This window comes from Myotis davidii, unplaced genomic scaffold (assembly GCF_000327345.1).
Source record: "Myotis davidii unplaced genomic scaffold, ASM32734v1 scaffold244, whole genome shotgun sequence".
Taxonomy (NCBI): domain Eukaryota; kingdom Metazoa; phylum Chordata; class Mammalia; order Chiroptera; family Vespertilionidae; genus Myotis; species Myotis davidii.
Genome location: NW_006294993.1, coordinates 1507579 through 1523661, shown reverse-complemented (window position 1 = coordinate 1523661; position 16083 = coordinate 1507579). Strand labels below are relative to the sequence as shown.

The following is a 16083-nucleotide window of genomic DNA, read 5'->3' as shown; positions in this document are numbered from 1 at the left end:
CGCCGGGCCACACCAAGCGCGGAGGGGTTTCCGTCTGACTGGCTAAGGCTGTGGCGCAACCCCGCGGGCGGCCCCTGGCCCCAGGGCCCCGCTTGGCGAGTGGAGGGGGCCCAGCAGCTGCCCACACTCACCCCTCAATCAGGTGCTGGCACTCCGAAGCACAAAGGGGCACGTCCCGAGTTTGCGATGCCATTCCCCTTCAGGCTCATCCGCGACCCTTTGAGGAGTGCTGGACCCTCGGGTGGACCTGCTGGCCAAGCTTTGCTGCCCTTATGCGCGTGTCAGAGTGTGTCTCAACCTGACGCTGGGCCAGCATCCTTATCTAACAGCAACTTTACAGATTCGCTTTGTGATCTTCTAGAGATAACGTTTACATGGAGTTGGGGGCACCTGTAACAAAACCCTTACATTTTGAAGTTCAGATTTAGTATTTGCTGCTGTTTCTCCAACGTTTTTGGTAGCTTTGCTTATTTCTTTCTAAGCTTGGACTTCATGGGGTTAACAACAGTATTTCTTGGTTCCCAGGAGCCTTTCTTTCCCTGAGGGCATTCACCCCAGTGCCCTGCCCCTCTTCTTGATGAAGCCAGGATCTGTGAACCTTGTGGGTGTAGGAACCCCTCTGCTTGGCTCAGTAAACATCTCAGTTTACTGAGATGAGTCTAACCAGGAAAAGCTAGTTGAAAAGCAGCAGAAATACAGACTTAAAAGTCTGGCATTTTTGTTTATTACGCACTCATGTGGTGCTTACTGATACCAGGCACTGCTCTAAGGCTTTGCAGGTATTAACTCATTTAATTCCTTGTGGTGGTTACTATCATTCTCATTTTATAGATATGGAAACTGAGGCAGAGGGAAGCTAGGTGCCTGATGGTTAGTGATGGATCCAGGATTTGCCCCGGCCATAACACCTGATGTGGGAACACTTGGTGCAGCTGCAAGTGCTTGCTCAGAGACACGGTAATCACTAGGGCCTCCGGGCACTCTGGCTCTTGGACCTTAAGTGTGATGAGCAGAGACTGTTCCTGAAGCCAACTTTCGCCTTCAACATCCATCCAGTTATTTGCACTTTGCACTCTCTTCTCAGTAAAGCTCCCCAAATTTTCCAGGCAAAAGCACTGTTCCGGAACATCAGATCAGAAAGGAAACTGTTGCTCATTGGCAATGGGTCTTCAGTTTAAGTTGTCATCTGATTTGACCTGATTGAGCCAGCCATCTGTATACTAACCTTGGTGTTTTGACAGTGAATTTATGTACCCAGGGGTCTCTTACTTGCAGTTTGAGAAGGCCATGAGAGGTGTGTGACCCACACTCACATGAGCTCTGTCCACAGCGTGTGCTCATGCTCAGAGCATTGAGAAAAGCCAGGGGTTTTCAGAAGCTGCTTGGTAGTGAGGGAGCAGGAAGTATACAGCTTGTCCTTAGAGCGTATTTGCATAGGATTCTGCCAGGCAAACTCCTACTCAACCTTCAAGGCCCCACTCAAATGTCCCCTCCCTCATGCTCCTTTGGCAATCATGTGCTGAATTTTGACACATTGTTTGGGCTTCCACGTTTGCATGTCACTGAATTATTTGCAAAGTCCCAACCTGTCAGTGCCCAGTGCATACTAGAGCGTCCTTGGCACTGGGTATGTCAGTGGAAGTGTTTGGGATAGGTAGATGTATTTGTTTCTTTTGGCTGCCAGAACAGGTTACCACAGACTGGGTGGTTTAAAACAGGAAGCATTTTCTCAGTTCTGGAGGCTAGAAGTCAGGGTTGGTTCCTGTTTGGGGCTCTGGGGGAGGACCGGTCCCATGCTTTCCTCTGAGCTTCTGTGGTTCCTGGCAGTCCTCCATGCTCCGTGGTGTGTGGACGCATCACCCCATCTCTGTCTTTGTCTCATGTGGCCTCTCCTCTCTGTGTGTCTAAGGGTCCAAATTTCCCTCTTCTCATAAGGACACTTGTCATAGGATTTAGGACCCACCTTAATCTGGACTGACCTCATTTAGCTGAACTCCACTGCGTTTGCAAAGACCCTGTCTCCAAGTAAAGTCACATTTACTGGTCCCAGGGGTTAAGATCCAACCTATTTTGAGGATCACAATTCAATCCAATACAGAGGCTGTGTGGAGGAGGGGTGCTCCAGACAGAACTGAGGAGCAGAGGTGAAAGGGTCTGGAAGATCCAGGGAGTTGCAGGTGGTCCTGCCCATGGTCTGCGTGGAGCAGGCATGAGATGCAAATTAGAGGGGCAGGGAGTGCCTGCTGATCGGGGGAGCCAGGGCGGGGGTTAAGGTGGTGTAGCCTGTGGTGACCAAAGACAGTTTTGATGCAGCGTGAGATGCAGGTGGAACTGCACTTTGGTGAGAACCACAGGGGACCCTGAGGTGGAGATGGGCAGTGTCCCAGCTAAGTCCAGTGGCCTGCAGGCCAGGACCTGCCCTTGGCAGCTCTCCACTGGTCGGAACCAGGGAGCCCCTGCTGCCCAGTGCTGTGCTCCCGACACCACTAGCCATCTCCCTGGACTGAGAAGCTGGGTTTGGGTTCCCTGGAGGGGGCCCTGGGCACAAGGCCTTGGCTGGCATGCAGGTGCCTCCTTGCTCCTTGGCACAGGTAGTTGCTTAATAAATTTAAATTTCACCCAGCCGCTGTAGGTCAGTGGTTGAGCATTGACCTGTGAACCAGGAGGTCAGGGTTCGATTCCTGGTCACCGCACATGCCCAGGTTGTGGCTCTATCCCCAGTGTGGGGCGTGCAGGAGGCAGCCGATCAATGCTTGTCTCTCATCATTGATGTTTCTATCTCTCACTCCCTCTCTCCCCTCTCTGAAATCAATCAGTCAATCAATTTAAGTTTCATTGTTACTGTTTGTATTGGTTTTCTCTGCAGTCTTGTCCTTTTGTGCCAGCACCTTGTGCAGGGGAGACAATTTCATGGGAACAGGACGGAGCTGATAGGCAGGTGGGCATCTGGGTGTTTGCCATGTGGGTCGGGAATAGGAAAGTGAGACCAGTGAGGGCAGGTGCCATGCCCAAGGTCTGAGAGCCAGGAAGACGTCAAAGCCAGGCCAGTCCTGCTCCGTTGTCCGTGTCGGGGGTGGGGGTGGGGGTGGGGAGCAGGCTCTCGGGGCCTGTTAGATGTGAAACTTGTTGCCTTCCAGAACGTGGGCTAATTCGATAAGGAAGGTACATTGGCTATTTTCAAACATTAGAGCTGTCCCCGTGGCTGCAAATGGCTTGGGGACCCCCAACCTCCCTTCGCTTGGCTAATTGATCATTTTAGGCAGTTGTCACTGAAAGTGCTTTCTCCCCAGGGGTGGGAGGGGGCACTGTCCCCTCACTCCTGTCCTTGGGCCCGCCCTGGGAGGGCAGGGATGGACCCCCTAGCTGGGTAGTGGCCCAGCGAGAGCCAGGGTTTCCCTCCTCACTTCTTGTTTCCAGGGTAGATTCTGTGCTGATCAATATCACACCTGCACGTGAAGAGTCATGGTGCTGCGGTTGTTAAAAGTCCAGAGTGATCTGCCTCTTGCTGTCTTTCCACTTCCCAGCAACACCCTCTTGCCCTTCTCATCGCTAAACCAAGTGGCGCTTTTGAGATGTTTTTAGTTCTAGGCTCTGTCTTCGCTGGCTCCAGCTGCTGTAGACCAGGCACTTAAACAGCAGGCATTTCTTTCTCAGTTGCCGTGGCTGGAAGTCCAAGGTTGTGGTGCCTAAGGTTTGATTCTTGGTGGTGCCTTCTCCCACTGTCCTCACGTGGTGCACGGAGCTCAGGAGGCTTTGCTGTGCTGCCCTCTATCCTGTCTTCCCTCCCAGGCCCTCATTTCCCTGGAGACACCTTCCCCCTCCCATCTCCTGCCAGGTGAGCAGTGGGGAAGGTCCAGGGATCTCAGCCTCCTCAGCCTGCTGCGTTCCCCAGTGGGGCTCCCTGGGTGGCGCAGTGTCACTTGCAGCACCTGGGGTTTGCTGATCCAGTTATCACTAGTCCATTTGCTTCTAGAATCCTGCTGATGGCTCAGCTGTCTCAGCCCTGTCCCCTTCGTCCCTATGAATGTTTGCCTTTTCTGTCCCTACCTCACTGGGGTGGGCCGAGGGGTTGCGGTGCAGCAATCACCCACTTGGCCCTTTCACCATCATTTTTCTGGACTTTTTTCCTGAGTGTTTTTTTATTTGTTTTATTTTTGTTAATCCTCACCCGAGGATATTTTTCCATTGATTTTTTTCTTTCTTTCTTTTTTATTTTAAAGAGAGAGAGGGAAAGACAGAGAGAAACATCGATGTGAAAGAAGCACATCGATTGGTTGCCTCCTGCATGCACCCCATCCAGGGCCCGGGCCAGGGAGGAGCCTGCTGGGCCCCTTTGGTCGGCTGGCCGATGCTCTATCCACTAAGCCAAACAGGCTAGGGCTTCCTGAGTGTTTTTAACTTAGCTGAGATAATATTCTGTGTCCTACTTGTTTCTCTCTCTCTCTCTCTTAGTATTTTGCAACATTTTCTCATGCCTTTACAGACTACAAAAGTCGTTTATAATGGGGCTTAACATCTTACAGGTTCTTCCATAACTGCAGGCCTCTCAGCATCGCCCATTTAGCTCCCCCACACCCGAAGCGAACATGGGTGCAGAAAAGGTTCCAGTACTTAACGCACTGTGTGTCCTTGGGAGAGAACTCTTGCCTGGAGGCGGGGAGCCTTCCAGGGAAAGGCGGCTCTGTTCCAGTTGTTTCCTTTTGTTAACTGATCTGGAGAAAAGAGTCATAATGTGTGAATGACCAGAATGCCTTTTCCTGTTGTCTGAGCACCCTTCACCGTCCCCAGGTGAGCGTGGCAGGCAGCCCTGGGCTCACAGCGCCCCCTGGTGGCTCCCCGTGTTGGCTGGCTGCTGGGTCAACTGAGAATTGATGCACTTGGGGTACCACCTCCACAGTGGGGACATAGTGGGAAGGCCAGGGGAGGAGGAAGTTATAATGTGAATAAAAATCAGCCTGGCTGGCGTGGCTCAGTGGTTAAGCGTCGACCTCTGAATCAGGAGGCCACGGTTTTATTCCCAGTCAGGGCACATGCCCAGGTTGCATGTCCAGTGAGGGGCGTGCATGAGGCAGTCAACCAGTGATTCTCATCGTTGATGTTTCTCTCTCTCCCTCTCCCTTTCCTTTCTGAAATCAATAAAAAAATATTTTTTTAAAAAATTAAAGCAAGAGGAACCCGCCCTGAGGACTTGGAGGCTGAGGGGCAGAGAGGGCAGCTGACCGTGGCCCTGCAGCGTGGTGGGGCCCGCCCCTGTCTCTCTCCAGGGGCGGTTGGGCCCACGGCTCCACAGGAGTAGGAGCCACTATCAGGCCAGCTGGTGGCATGTTGCCCAGTGAGGGCGTGGCGCTGGGGCCCTGTGTTGGGCGCGCCCTCTGCCCCTCGCTGCAGGGCCTTACTGCTCAGGGGCAGCAGAGCTGAGCCTGTCCGGAGGAGCCACTGGGACCAGAGGACTGGGCACGGCCTGGTGGAAGCAGAAGGCTCTTCCTTTGGCGCTAGTCTCTGGACAAAGGCTTTCTGTTGGAGGCGGCTTGCTGTGGGCTGTTATGCTGCTCCTCCCAAGCGGGGAGGTTCCTGCATGGACGGCCGTGAGTGAGCCGTGTGCTTCTCCAGCTCTTCACATCCAGGCAGAGAACGGTGCCCCGGGGTCCGCCCGCTGGCCATCCTGTGTGCTCACTGGACATGGCACCTGCCAGCACCTGCCACACAGCCTCTCCTCCCACCCTCCCATTAGGCCATCCTCCCTCTCCGGCTCCTTCCATCACCTCCTCCTGGGTCTCCCAGCTGCTGTCCCCAGTGGCGTCCTGAAGAGGTGGCTCTTGTAGGTCTTTGTGATGCTCTGTGGGGATACGAGCTGCCTCCCCTGGGAGGGACGGCTGTGTGGCTGGCATGTGTGGGCTTCACACCCTCCAGACAGATCTTAGGGTCCCCAGTCCCTGGTGTAGATTTTTAACACACCCTTGCTGGACAGATACACCATGCTCTGGGGCCCAAGATGGGGGGCGTCCTGGGGACGGAATCCCATCTGCAGGTGACGAGAGAACTTGGGACCTGCCCTTGGGGAGGTGGGGGCTGTGTGCTTAGCATGGGGCTTTGGAAAGGGCTCAGCCCCACTGGCTGAGGTTATACACATGTGTGGCAATGTGTACACAGAGTGCTGACAGCAGGTATTGTCACATCTAGTCAGCGACTGAGCCCTCACCCCCTAACCTCCAGCAGGCACTGTAGATGCACCCACGTCCTGCGCTCACGTCTGCTTCTCTCTCAGATGCTGGATGAGAACCACCACCTGATACAGTGCATCCTGGACCATCAGAGCAAGGGCAAGACGGCCGAGTGTGCCCAGTGAGTGACCCCTCCCCCAGCTCAGCTCTCAGGTGGTACAGGCTCTGCCCAGCGCTGGCAAGGCCTCCATTGGGGGTGTTGAGTGGCCTGGGTGCATTGGGCTGTGGCGGTCACCTAAGCCACTGAGCATCACCCCTTGAGGGTGACCGCATTGCCCCCCAGGCTGCTCCCAGAGAGGTGTGGGATGTCTGAAGGGAAATGGAAGTGTGGGAGGAGAGAGGGCCCTGGGGAGGCCCCGGCCGGACACTGCTGGCACCTCTGTGAGCAGTTGGGGGACACACCAGGGGAAAGTGGGCTCCATCCAGGTAAGACCTCCAGGACCGGACACAGAGTAGGTGCATAGGCTGGGCATCAGAGCTACCTGGAGGGAGATGTGTGTGAGTGGCCATCACACCCCTGGGCATTCCTCCCAGCACCTCCTCAGGCATAGAGGATCGCATTAGCCAGGGGCATCTGCGAGGGCTTGCTCGCATCCTCTCTCTGAAGAAGCCGGGTGGCACGTCCCCCTTGGCCACCACCTTGAGGTTTTTGCAGCATTTTGTCGTTGGATGGGCACCCACTCCCCTCCTGGCCCACCTGAGGCTGCAGAGCCTCTGCTGCTTGCCCTGTCCCCAGGTGTTCTATGCAGTCCGTGTCCCCGGGCGGGATGCAGGGCAAGCTGTCCTGGGTAAACTTTGCTTTGGGTTGGCCTGTGGGCTCCCCTGCTTACCACACGCCCCTCGCATGCAGGTACCAGCAGATCTTGCACCGGAACCTGGTCTACCTGGCCACGATCGCGGACTCCAACCAGAACATGCAGTCCCTGCTGCCCGCCGTGAGTGCCAGGGGGACGGGGGCGGCTGCCATCCTGCCTGGCACAGTCAGGCACTGCCTCAGACCGCCAACGACGGAGCAGAGGTCTGAGGTCTTACCTGGCAGAGCCAAGGTCACCACAGGGAGTGAGAAGGGGCAGGCCCTCCCATTATAAGGGAAGGCAGCTGGACAAGTCCCTGCAGTGGCTGTTGGCTGGTGGTCATTATGGGAACTGACCTTCCTCCCCATAACCTCCTGTTGCCCACAGCCGCCCACCCAGAACATGAACCTGGGCCCCGGAGCGCTGTCCCAGAGCGGCGCCAGCCAGGGCCTGCACTCCCAGGGCAGCCTCAGTGATGCCATCAGCACTGGCCTGCCCCCCGCCTCCCTCATGCAGGGCCAGATCGGCAATGGTGAGCACCCTGGTTTGGGGTTTGGGTTTGCGGTTGGTTCTTGCAACAGTGTCACCAATGCAGGCTCCCAGGTAGCCACACAGGACAGCGCTAAGGAGGCCCCTTTCTCCAGAGTTCCTGGCTGCGGGCCAGCTACAGGGCCAGGTGCAGGGGCCCGGGGCGACACGCAGAGAATGACACCTCGTTCCGTTCTCCTGCTGTGATCTGCACCTGAGGTTAGGGCCACTTGGACTCGCAGCGTCGATTCCGGGGGCTCCCTGACGAGAATGGAAGTGCTCCTGTCTGCAGCAGAACTGGTGCTGGCCACCGGGACCTATTAGTGACAGCACAGCGCATCTGCCCGAGGGACCGGGGTGTCGGGCAGAGAGCTTTAGATGGGTTGAAGGCGTCCTCACCGTCTCTCCTGGCAGGTCCAAACCACGTGACCCTGCAGCAGACGGCACAGAGCACGCTGCCCACAACCTCCATGAGCATGTCCGGCAGCGGCCACGGCTCAGGGCCCGGCTACAGCCACTCAGGACCCTCCTCGCAGAGCGTGCCCCTGCAGGGCCAAGGTGCCATCAGCAACTACGTGTCACGGGCCAACATCAACATGCAGTCCAACCCAGGTAACACCCCGCCCGCCCAGCCCACGTGCACACCTGTCCCCGGTCCCTCCAAAGTGTTCAGGTCACACACAGGCTGCCCTGCTGGGCACGGGCTAGTGCTAAGGAGGAGAGGGGTCCCGAGGGCTGCCCCCTGGAGCTCCCCAGGGCCAGGGGTTGGTGAATACAAGTCAGGCAGTGCCCGGCTTTAGGGGGCCGAGTCTGCTCCCCACGGCACCCGGGAAGGCTCTGCAGAGGGTGCCTGGGTTCTGCTGAGAGGACAGGACTCGGGTCACTTGGGTGGGGGGGAAGGCATAGTGGGGCAGAGAACCAATATAAATTGGTTGCCTCCCACATGCACCCCGACCAGGGCCCTGGCCGGGGAGGAGCCAGCAACCGAAGTTCGTGCCCTCGACCAGAATCGATCCCAGGACCCTTCAGTCTGCAGGCCAACTCTCTATTCACTGGGCCACACCAGCTAGAGCTCTTTTCACTCTTGACATGGCTCACATCGTTGTGTTGGGTGTTGCTGAGTGAGAGCTCTGAGCAGGGTGACATGAGCAGGGCAGGTGGCAGGGTGTCCAGATGGCCTGGGAGCCTGTGGCGTCTTCTGAGTGTCACCATGGTGAGAGTTGGTGCCGAGGTTCGCTGGTAGGAAGTGAGACAGGGAAGGGAGGAGACCATCTCTAGGGGAAGCCCAGGGATACAGGGAAAGCTTGCCTGGGAGAAGGGCACCTTTGGGCCTGAGCCAGGGGGTGAGGTGCCGCCATGGGAACTTCTCGGGGTTATTCGGGTCTGTCGTGTCGCCCAGTGTCCATGATGCATCAGCAGGCTGCCTCGTCCCACTACAACTCGGCGCAGGGCGGGAGCCAGCACTACCAGGGCCAGCCCATCGCCATGATGGGCCAGAGCGGGCAGGGGAGCAGCATGATGGGGCAGCGGCCCATGGCGCCTTACCGGCCCTCCCAGCAAGGTACCGCCATGCGCCTGCAGTCCGTGTGCTCCCTTCCAGGGCTGGGAGGACAGGGTGTGTGTGTGTGTGTGTGTGAGAGAGAGAGACCACGCATTTTTTGGTATTGCACAAGGAGGATGCTGCGGGTTGGAGCCTAGTGGGGCCACGAAAGCCAGTGTCTTCACAAGGGGTGGACGAGGCTGGAGTGCTCAGTGGGGTCACAGGTGGCTGTGTGGCTGCAGTGGGGGTGGGCAGCTATGTCTAAGCGACAGGTGTAGAGGGCTCGGTGTGGGGCAGTGCCGTGGTATCCCCGGGGGTGGTGTGGTGGGGCATCTCGATTTGTGGCCCGTCGAGGAGGTGTTCGTGGGGCTGAGGCCCCAAGTTCACCCACAACCCACCCGCCTGCAGGCTCGTCCCAGCAGTACCTGGGCCAGGAGGAGTACTACGGGGGCGAGCAGTACGGCCACGGCCAGGCAGCCTCGGAGCCGCTCAGCCAGCAGTACTACGCTGACGGTGAGCCCCAAAACGCCTCTCGCCACACCTACCCTTCACGCCCGCCCACCCAGCATCCCAGTCCCTGTGCCTGAGTGAGTGGCACCTGCCGCAGCCACTCGCCTCCTTGGGCTGCTCATCTCTCTTCCCCAGAGGCAGTGAAGCCAGGCCCAGCTGTAGGACACTGAGCAGGTAGCTGTGGCTACTTTAGGGGAGGGACGCAGCGGCCTGTGAAACGCCTCCAGGAAGGTGACGGTCTATGACACTCGGCTCCCAGCTGATCAGTCGTATTCCCTTCATTGTTCCCTCTCAGTCACCTTTAATAGTCACAGGTTTGGCAGGTGGCGTTATGGTGGTCGGAGGGGATGGCTGGGGAGGACTCCCAGACAGCAAGCCAGCAGGATCGGGTTGGGGCAGCGGAGACGAGCACGGGCTGGCCAGGCCCGCCACATAGCGTGAAGGTCTCTGCAGGCACCGCACCCCCGATGGGATTCCCCCAGAGCAGACGGCGGATGGCAACCATGCAGCAGCGTTGGCAGCCAACGACAATGATGCCTGCCGCGTGTCAGGACTGAATGTAGTCAGTACTTAGGACACTGAGGGCCGTGTGGCCATCTGCGTTCTACTTACAGGGACCAATGGTGGGCTCCTTCATGGGCTCCATCTGTGAGGAACTGATCGTGCCTGGCTCTGGCCACTGCCCGACCCCATGGCACTGCCTGCCTGACTCAGGCTGCCCCGCCCCTGTCTGGTGGTTAGGTCCCTGACTGCCAGCCATCGTCTGCTTGCAGGGCACAGCGATTATGCCTATCAGCAGTCATCCTACTCGGAGCAGAGCTATGACCGGTCCTTCGAGGAGTCCACGCAGCACTACTATGAGGGCGGTAAGCACAGTGCCACGCGGGAGGGTGCTGTGCACCCACTGAGATGCTGGTTCGCAGGCACCGGGCCCGCTTAGAGCAGGGCCAGACCTCTGTGGGGCCGCGTCGACTTCTGGGAGTGGGAGGGCAGGCGGGACCTGGGTCCCGCACACCTAGTGCGGTCGTGAGGCAGGAGGGCTGGCCACAGGGGCAGGCGTCCAGACTGCTCTGTGACAAGGCTGTGTGTGCAGAGCGGCCCCCAAATGCCGACTTTGCCAAGAGACCAAAGGAGGAGGCAGACGAGGCCAGCTTGTGGGTTAGTGGGTTTCGCAGGGTTCTACGTGCAGGAACAGGTCCTGGGTGGCGGCAGGGCGTTCAGATCTCCGCACCCTTCACCCCAGACCACCCACTCTTATCCTCCTAGAGATGGACCACAGGTCAGGAAAGCAGTGTGGAGGGTTAGGGAACCAGGAAGCCAGGCTCCGGAGGCCCTGGCACCAGGGTGATCCAAGAGGGAGACAGCTAGGGAATCTGCAGGCCGAGCTGTAGCGCCTGCCCATCCCTGCTGCAGACACCCGCTGCCTTCAAGCCACCAAGTGACGTTCCAGGCGTGGATTTGGGAGCAAATACTCGCAGTTGGTTCTCGGGTGGGTGCCAGCTGCCCTCACTCCCGAGAGAGGAGAAGCAGTCAGCTCCCAGGATGGCGTGGCCTGTGTCAAGTGCCAGCTTCCTGCTCTGGAAGTCAGAAGTGGGGAAAGCGAGGCTCCTAGACAGCCCCTGACAAACAGCAGACATCACCTGCGTCTCCTCCACTCTGCAGGGAACTCGCAGTACAGCCAGCAGCAGGCGGGGTACCAGCAGGGCACAGCCCAGCAGCAGGCGGGGTACCAGCAGCAGTACCCCAACCAGCAGAGCTACCCGGGCCAGCAGCCGGGCTACGGTAAGAGGGCACTGCCCGGCACACGCCTCCTGCACTTTGATGGGGAGGTTTAGGGTGTGTTGTGGGAAAGCTGCGAGGAGAGGAGAGTACTGTTGTCATGCGACTGTCACACTAAGAGGCCGATGTGGTCCATCACTGCGGTCCAAACCCACAGGGGATTCAGACCTCACTAGTTTTGTGCCCGGGACCCTCTGGGCTCCTTACGCTCCTCTGGGCTCCGACAGTCGCTCTGACTTTCTTTGTTTTTTGTTGTTGTTTTTTAAATCCTCACCCGTGGATATGTTTTTTTGATTTTAGAGAGAAGAAGGGAGAGAGAGAGAGAAACATTGATATGAGAGAGAAACATCAATTGATGGCCTCCTATACTCGCCCTGACCAGTAATCAAACGCAAAACCTAGGTGTGTGCCCTGACCAGAACCCACGCCCGCATCCTGTTCTTGGTGTGCGGGATGATGCCCCAGTCAGCGGGGCCCAGCAGGCTCTCCTCTTTCCTCGGGATGAGACCGGGCTGTGGGCTTTGGAAAGACCACAGAGGTGAGGCGCCTTGTCACCTGTCGGCATGACGCCTCCGATGCTGGTCTCGGTCTCTGGGTCAGGGGGCATCTGTCCAGTTACAGCTCTCTCTCCCCTTCTGTAATATTTGGGAGGGAGTCCCCGCGTGCAGTCCACACTCTAGGGGGTCTACCTGGGTTGTTTAGAATCCTGTCGGGAAGGTCTATCTCCTCCTCCACTGAGTCATTAATCACCATTTATACAAAGATGACTTCGTGGTCAGCCCCCAGGGGCACTTTATTTTTAGTGAATACAGAAATGTCACAAAAATCAGTCACATGGAGAAAATGCAAAAAAGTGAATTTGTAAATATAAAGAATTCTATGTAGCACATTTTCAGACTACAGTGAAGTAACACTAAAACGATGTAACAAGGCCTGGCTGGAATGGCTCAGTTGTTTGAGCAGCGATCCAGGAACCAAGAGGTCACTGGTTCGATTCCCTGTCAGGGCACATGCCTGGGCTCTGGACTCGATCCCCAGTGCAGGAGGCAGCCGATCGATGATTCTCATCATTGATGTTTCTATCTCTCTCCCTTCCTCTCTAAAATTAATTTTTTTTAAAAAAGTATTCATACACACACACACACACACACACAGACAGACATATAGCAAGAATGGAACTAAATAATAAACAACAATGTAGAATGCTAAAAATTCTCTTAAGTTACACCCAGGGGTCAGGGAAGAAATGCTATACAAAAATTACAGAATATTTTACAAGGAAAATATAAAGAATTTCATAATATATGAAATGCTGCCATGTAAATGCCTGTATTCATAAGAAAGAGAGTGAGAGAAATATAGCAAACTAAATCTCTAAATTCCTTTAAAGAAAGCAACCCCCAAAACATAGAAATAGAAAAGCCAGATAAAAATCAGCAAAACAGAAAGAAGTCATTGTTTGTATGAGTGGCGTGGATGTTAGTCTCACGTTGGGCTGTCATTCAGGGCTGTTTATTTTGGTTCACGTCGTCCCCGCGTTGGCTGCTGTGCCCTGTCCTTTGTGTTCTGAGCGCATGCGTATGTCTGGGACCACGATGCTGTCCTCCCCCGCCTGCCTGCATTCTCCCCGGAGCTTAGTTTCCACTGCCTTTTGCATGTGTTCACTGGCTGCTGTGAACCCCCCTGGGCCACAGTGACCACATGGCGCGAAGCTCTTGGGGCAGCGGGCGGGGTACTGACAGCAGCTCGGCCTGCTGAGCGCGCTCACTACGCAGACTTGCCCAGGAGACCTGGGTCTGCTGTCTGGAGCTTTCCAGGGGACCGGGCATGGTGGGGTGGCCTCACGGCTGCTGTGTCCCCAGGGCCGGCCCAGGGAGCCCCCTCGCAGTATTCCAGCTACCAGCAAGGACAAGGCCAACAGTACGGGAGCTACAGGACGTCACAGACCGGCCCGTCCGCGCAGCAGCAGCGGCCGTACGGCTACGAGCAGGCAAGCTTTCTGGATGTTTCCCCACACGTAGGTCCGCGTGTCTGTCAAAACATAACAGGCTCTTCTGTGGTCGCGAATAGTGAGGTGAACCAGCCGTCCTCCGTCCTCCGGGGTGTTAGTCTCTGACCCTGTGAGGCTTTAAAAATCCCCTGGGTGTGCAGCTCACCTGGTCAGACAGCTGGTTTTGTGCATCGTCAACTCACTTGGAGTCTGGTATTCTCTCCTGCCGCAGAGGCTCACGTGTGCCCCCCCGCCCCCCGCATGCCGGGGTCACGGCAACTACACACTGATGGCCACACTTTAGAGCTTGGGTCTCGGCCCACAGAGCTGGATGCTGCCTGGGGGCCAGGATGGAGCCGGGCAGAGAGTGCTAGGAAGAGGTCCTCGGGGGCCAAGGGCTGGCTCAGGCACCAGAGGGGCCCTCTCTCCTGGGAAAGCCAGTGACTGCCCTGTCCGCTGTCTGCCTGTCACACCTCCTTCCTTGTCTCATCCCGCACATTAGCCGGGAGGGGCCGTCTCCTGGTGTCTGGGTATAATCTCTGCCCTGGTCTCTTGCAGGGCCAGTATGGAAATTACCAGCAGTAAGGGACAGCGTTCTTGGTGGAGCCTTGTGGTGTGTCCGCCGGCGTGGACCAACCTGTGGCGGTTCTGACAAACTGTGGCCCGTCGGTTCCCCCTCGCCCCACACGTGTCGCATGTGAAGTGTGCACATTTCATGCTGGGTATGACGCCAAGTGTGCCGGAGGCTGGGGACTGTGCGCTGATGGTGTGACGTACCTGGTGCTGTGTATAGTATCATGTCCACATGGTGAATGGAGACGTCGATGTTTCTAGCTAGCTTTAGGGTCCTCTTGCCATCAGAGTGTTCTGTGCCAGCGATGGGAATCTACAAGATGCCATAGTCAGTGTGTCGTCTAAACAGACCTTAGGTCCAGCTCTCCTCACGCAGGGTAAGGTGGGTTGTAAACCTCTCTCACTGGTGACCCCGCAGCTGGACCTGCTCACGCAGCCCTGGGTGCAGCCTCTTCCCGGGCCTCGGTGGGCGGGGCTTTGTCTGTGTTTTGGGTCTGTTTCTGTTAAAGGCTACATATGTTTCATGTGGAGAGGCTGCGAACTGCCTGGGACCTCCCGGAGCTCATTACCTGTGTCTCTCGCTGATTCCATCTGTCCAAAAAGTTACATGCTCTCCTTTTAAAAAGTAAAGCGAGAGCAATGACTGTTGCAGATACGAGTCCACGAAGGCAGCCACCTTTAGCCCAACCCCAGGAGGCAGCGCCAGCGCAGAGAGGAGTGCTCTGACCGGGCTTGGGCTCCGGCCCATGTTTACCTGATGGTCATTTTGGGGTTTGAATAGTAAATGTGCCCCATTCTAAATTTATAGCTTAAATAGTGACACCAAACTTTCCACACAGTTGGCAAGTTGTTCGTTTTATGTTCTTTACTCCACGACCTGCTTGTTCAGATCTCCAAGCAAGCGTTGCTTTTCTCTTAGGGCGGTGGTTCTCCACCTCTGGCCCTTTAAATACAGCTCCTCATCTTGTGACCCAACCATAACATTATTTTCGTTGCTACTTCATAACTGTAATGTTGCTACTGTTATGAATCGTCATGTAAATATCTGATAGGCAGGATGGTCTAGGCGACCCCTGTGTAAGGGTCATTCGACCCCCAAAGGGGTCACGACCCACAGGTTGAGAACCGCTGTTTTAGGGACAACTAAATTTTAAAAAGAACCCCACTGAGGGTGTTGTGGTGTTCCTAGTGAAAAGGAAAGTTTTTACTTAGAGAAATGTGAGTAATTTTTACATTCCCAGGACGTTAAATCCTATTTAAATTCTGGGCAAGCACTATAGACAGCTCACTTGGAAAAGTCTGGTCAGAGGAAAAATCCTACATTCACTAAGTAATACTGACATGTTATCAATATTTACTTGGGTAATATCTACTTGTACTGTGAACCCTTTAAAAACATCTTTGGATGAATGCTGACATTTCCAAGAACAACCAAGAAAATACAAAAAATATCCAATTCTTGATACATCAGATATACTAAGATAGAAGCGTTTATTTTATAGGTAGACTGGTATTGGCTTTAAAAAATCCTAAACGCTGGTAAGGGCTTAAAAATATGTATCTATATTCAATGACTGAGATGAGAGCTCTTATTTGCTAAATGACAGACATTAGCAATGTCATCTCCCTTGATTTGTTTTGTTCTTTCCTGACAGTTGTCATAGATCTAATTTGTAGACTCAATCAGGAACTAAAATTTCCCATTGAAAATGTTAAACATTTTAGATAACTGTGAAACTAGGTTATTTTTATTTCTTGCCATCCTGGGAATATTCCTTGTGTGTGTGTAGGGTTGGCTTTTTTTAATGAACACTTTTTTTTTTTAAAGAAAAGGACACTTGAAAGTTATCCTGAAACTTCAATCTGAAATGTCTTACATTAAGAATTTCTTGAATGTTGTGTATATATTTTAAAAAGCACTTTGTGAAATAGTTTGTACATTTATTTCCTTATTTATACATGATTTTTGGTGTTAATATATTTAAGGAGTAATAACAGAATGTTTATTTAAAGCAGGGGTGGGGAACGTCTGGCCCGAGGGCTGTATAAAGTCCGAGAAATCATTTGGTCTGGCCCTGCCAAGGCCATTAGAGATGAGTTAATTAAATGTTTGACCAAATATAGCAGGCTAATTTTTAAGTTGATAAT

At 55.0% G+C, this 16083-nt stretch overlaps 1 protein-coding gene across 1 annotated transcript; it reads left to right on the top strand.

The window, feature by feature from the left end:
- The first annotated feature begins 5664 nt into the window (after positions 1-5664).
- Positions 5665-13977, top strand: SS18L1 (synovial sarcoma translocation gene on chromosome 18-like 1). The gene is given in 13 exon segments (XM_006769550.2): positions 5665-5704; positions 5707-5796; positions 5799-5818; positions 6266-6342; positions 7072-7156; positions 7403-7547; positions 7958-8155; positions 8943-9104; positions 9492-9596; positions 10367-10459; positions 11256-11375; positions 13235-13362; positions 13921-13977. Coding segments are annotated over 13 exon segments (1275 nt in total). The 5' UTR covers positions 5665-5679; the 3' UTR covers positions 13948-13977.
- The last annotated feature ends 2106 nt before the right edge of the window (positions 13978-16083 follow it).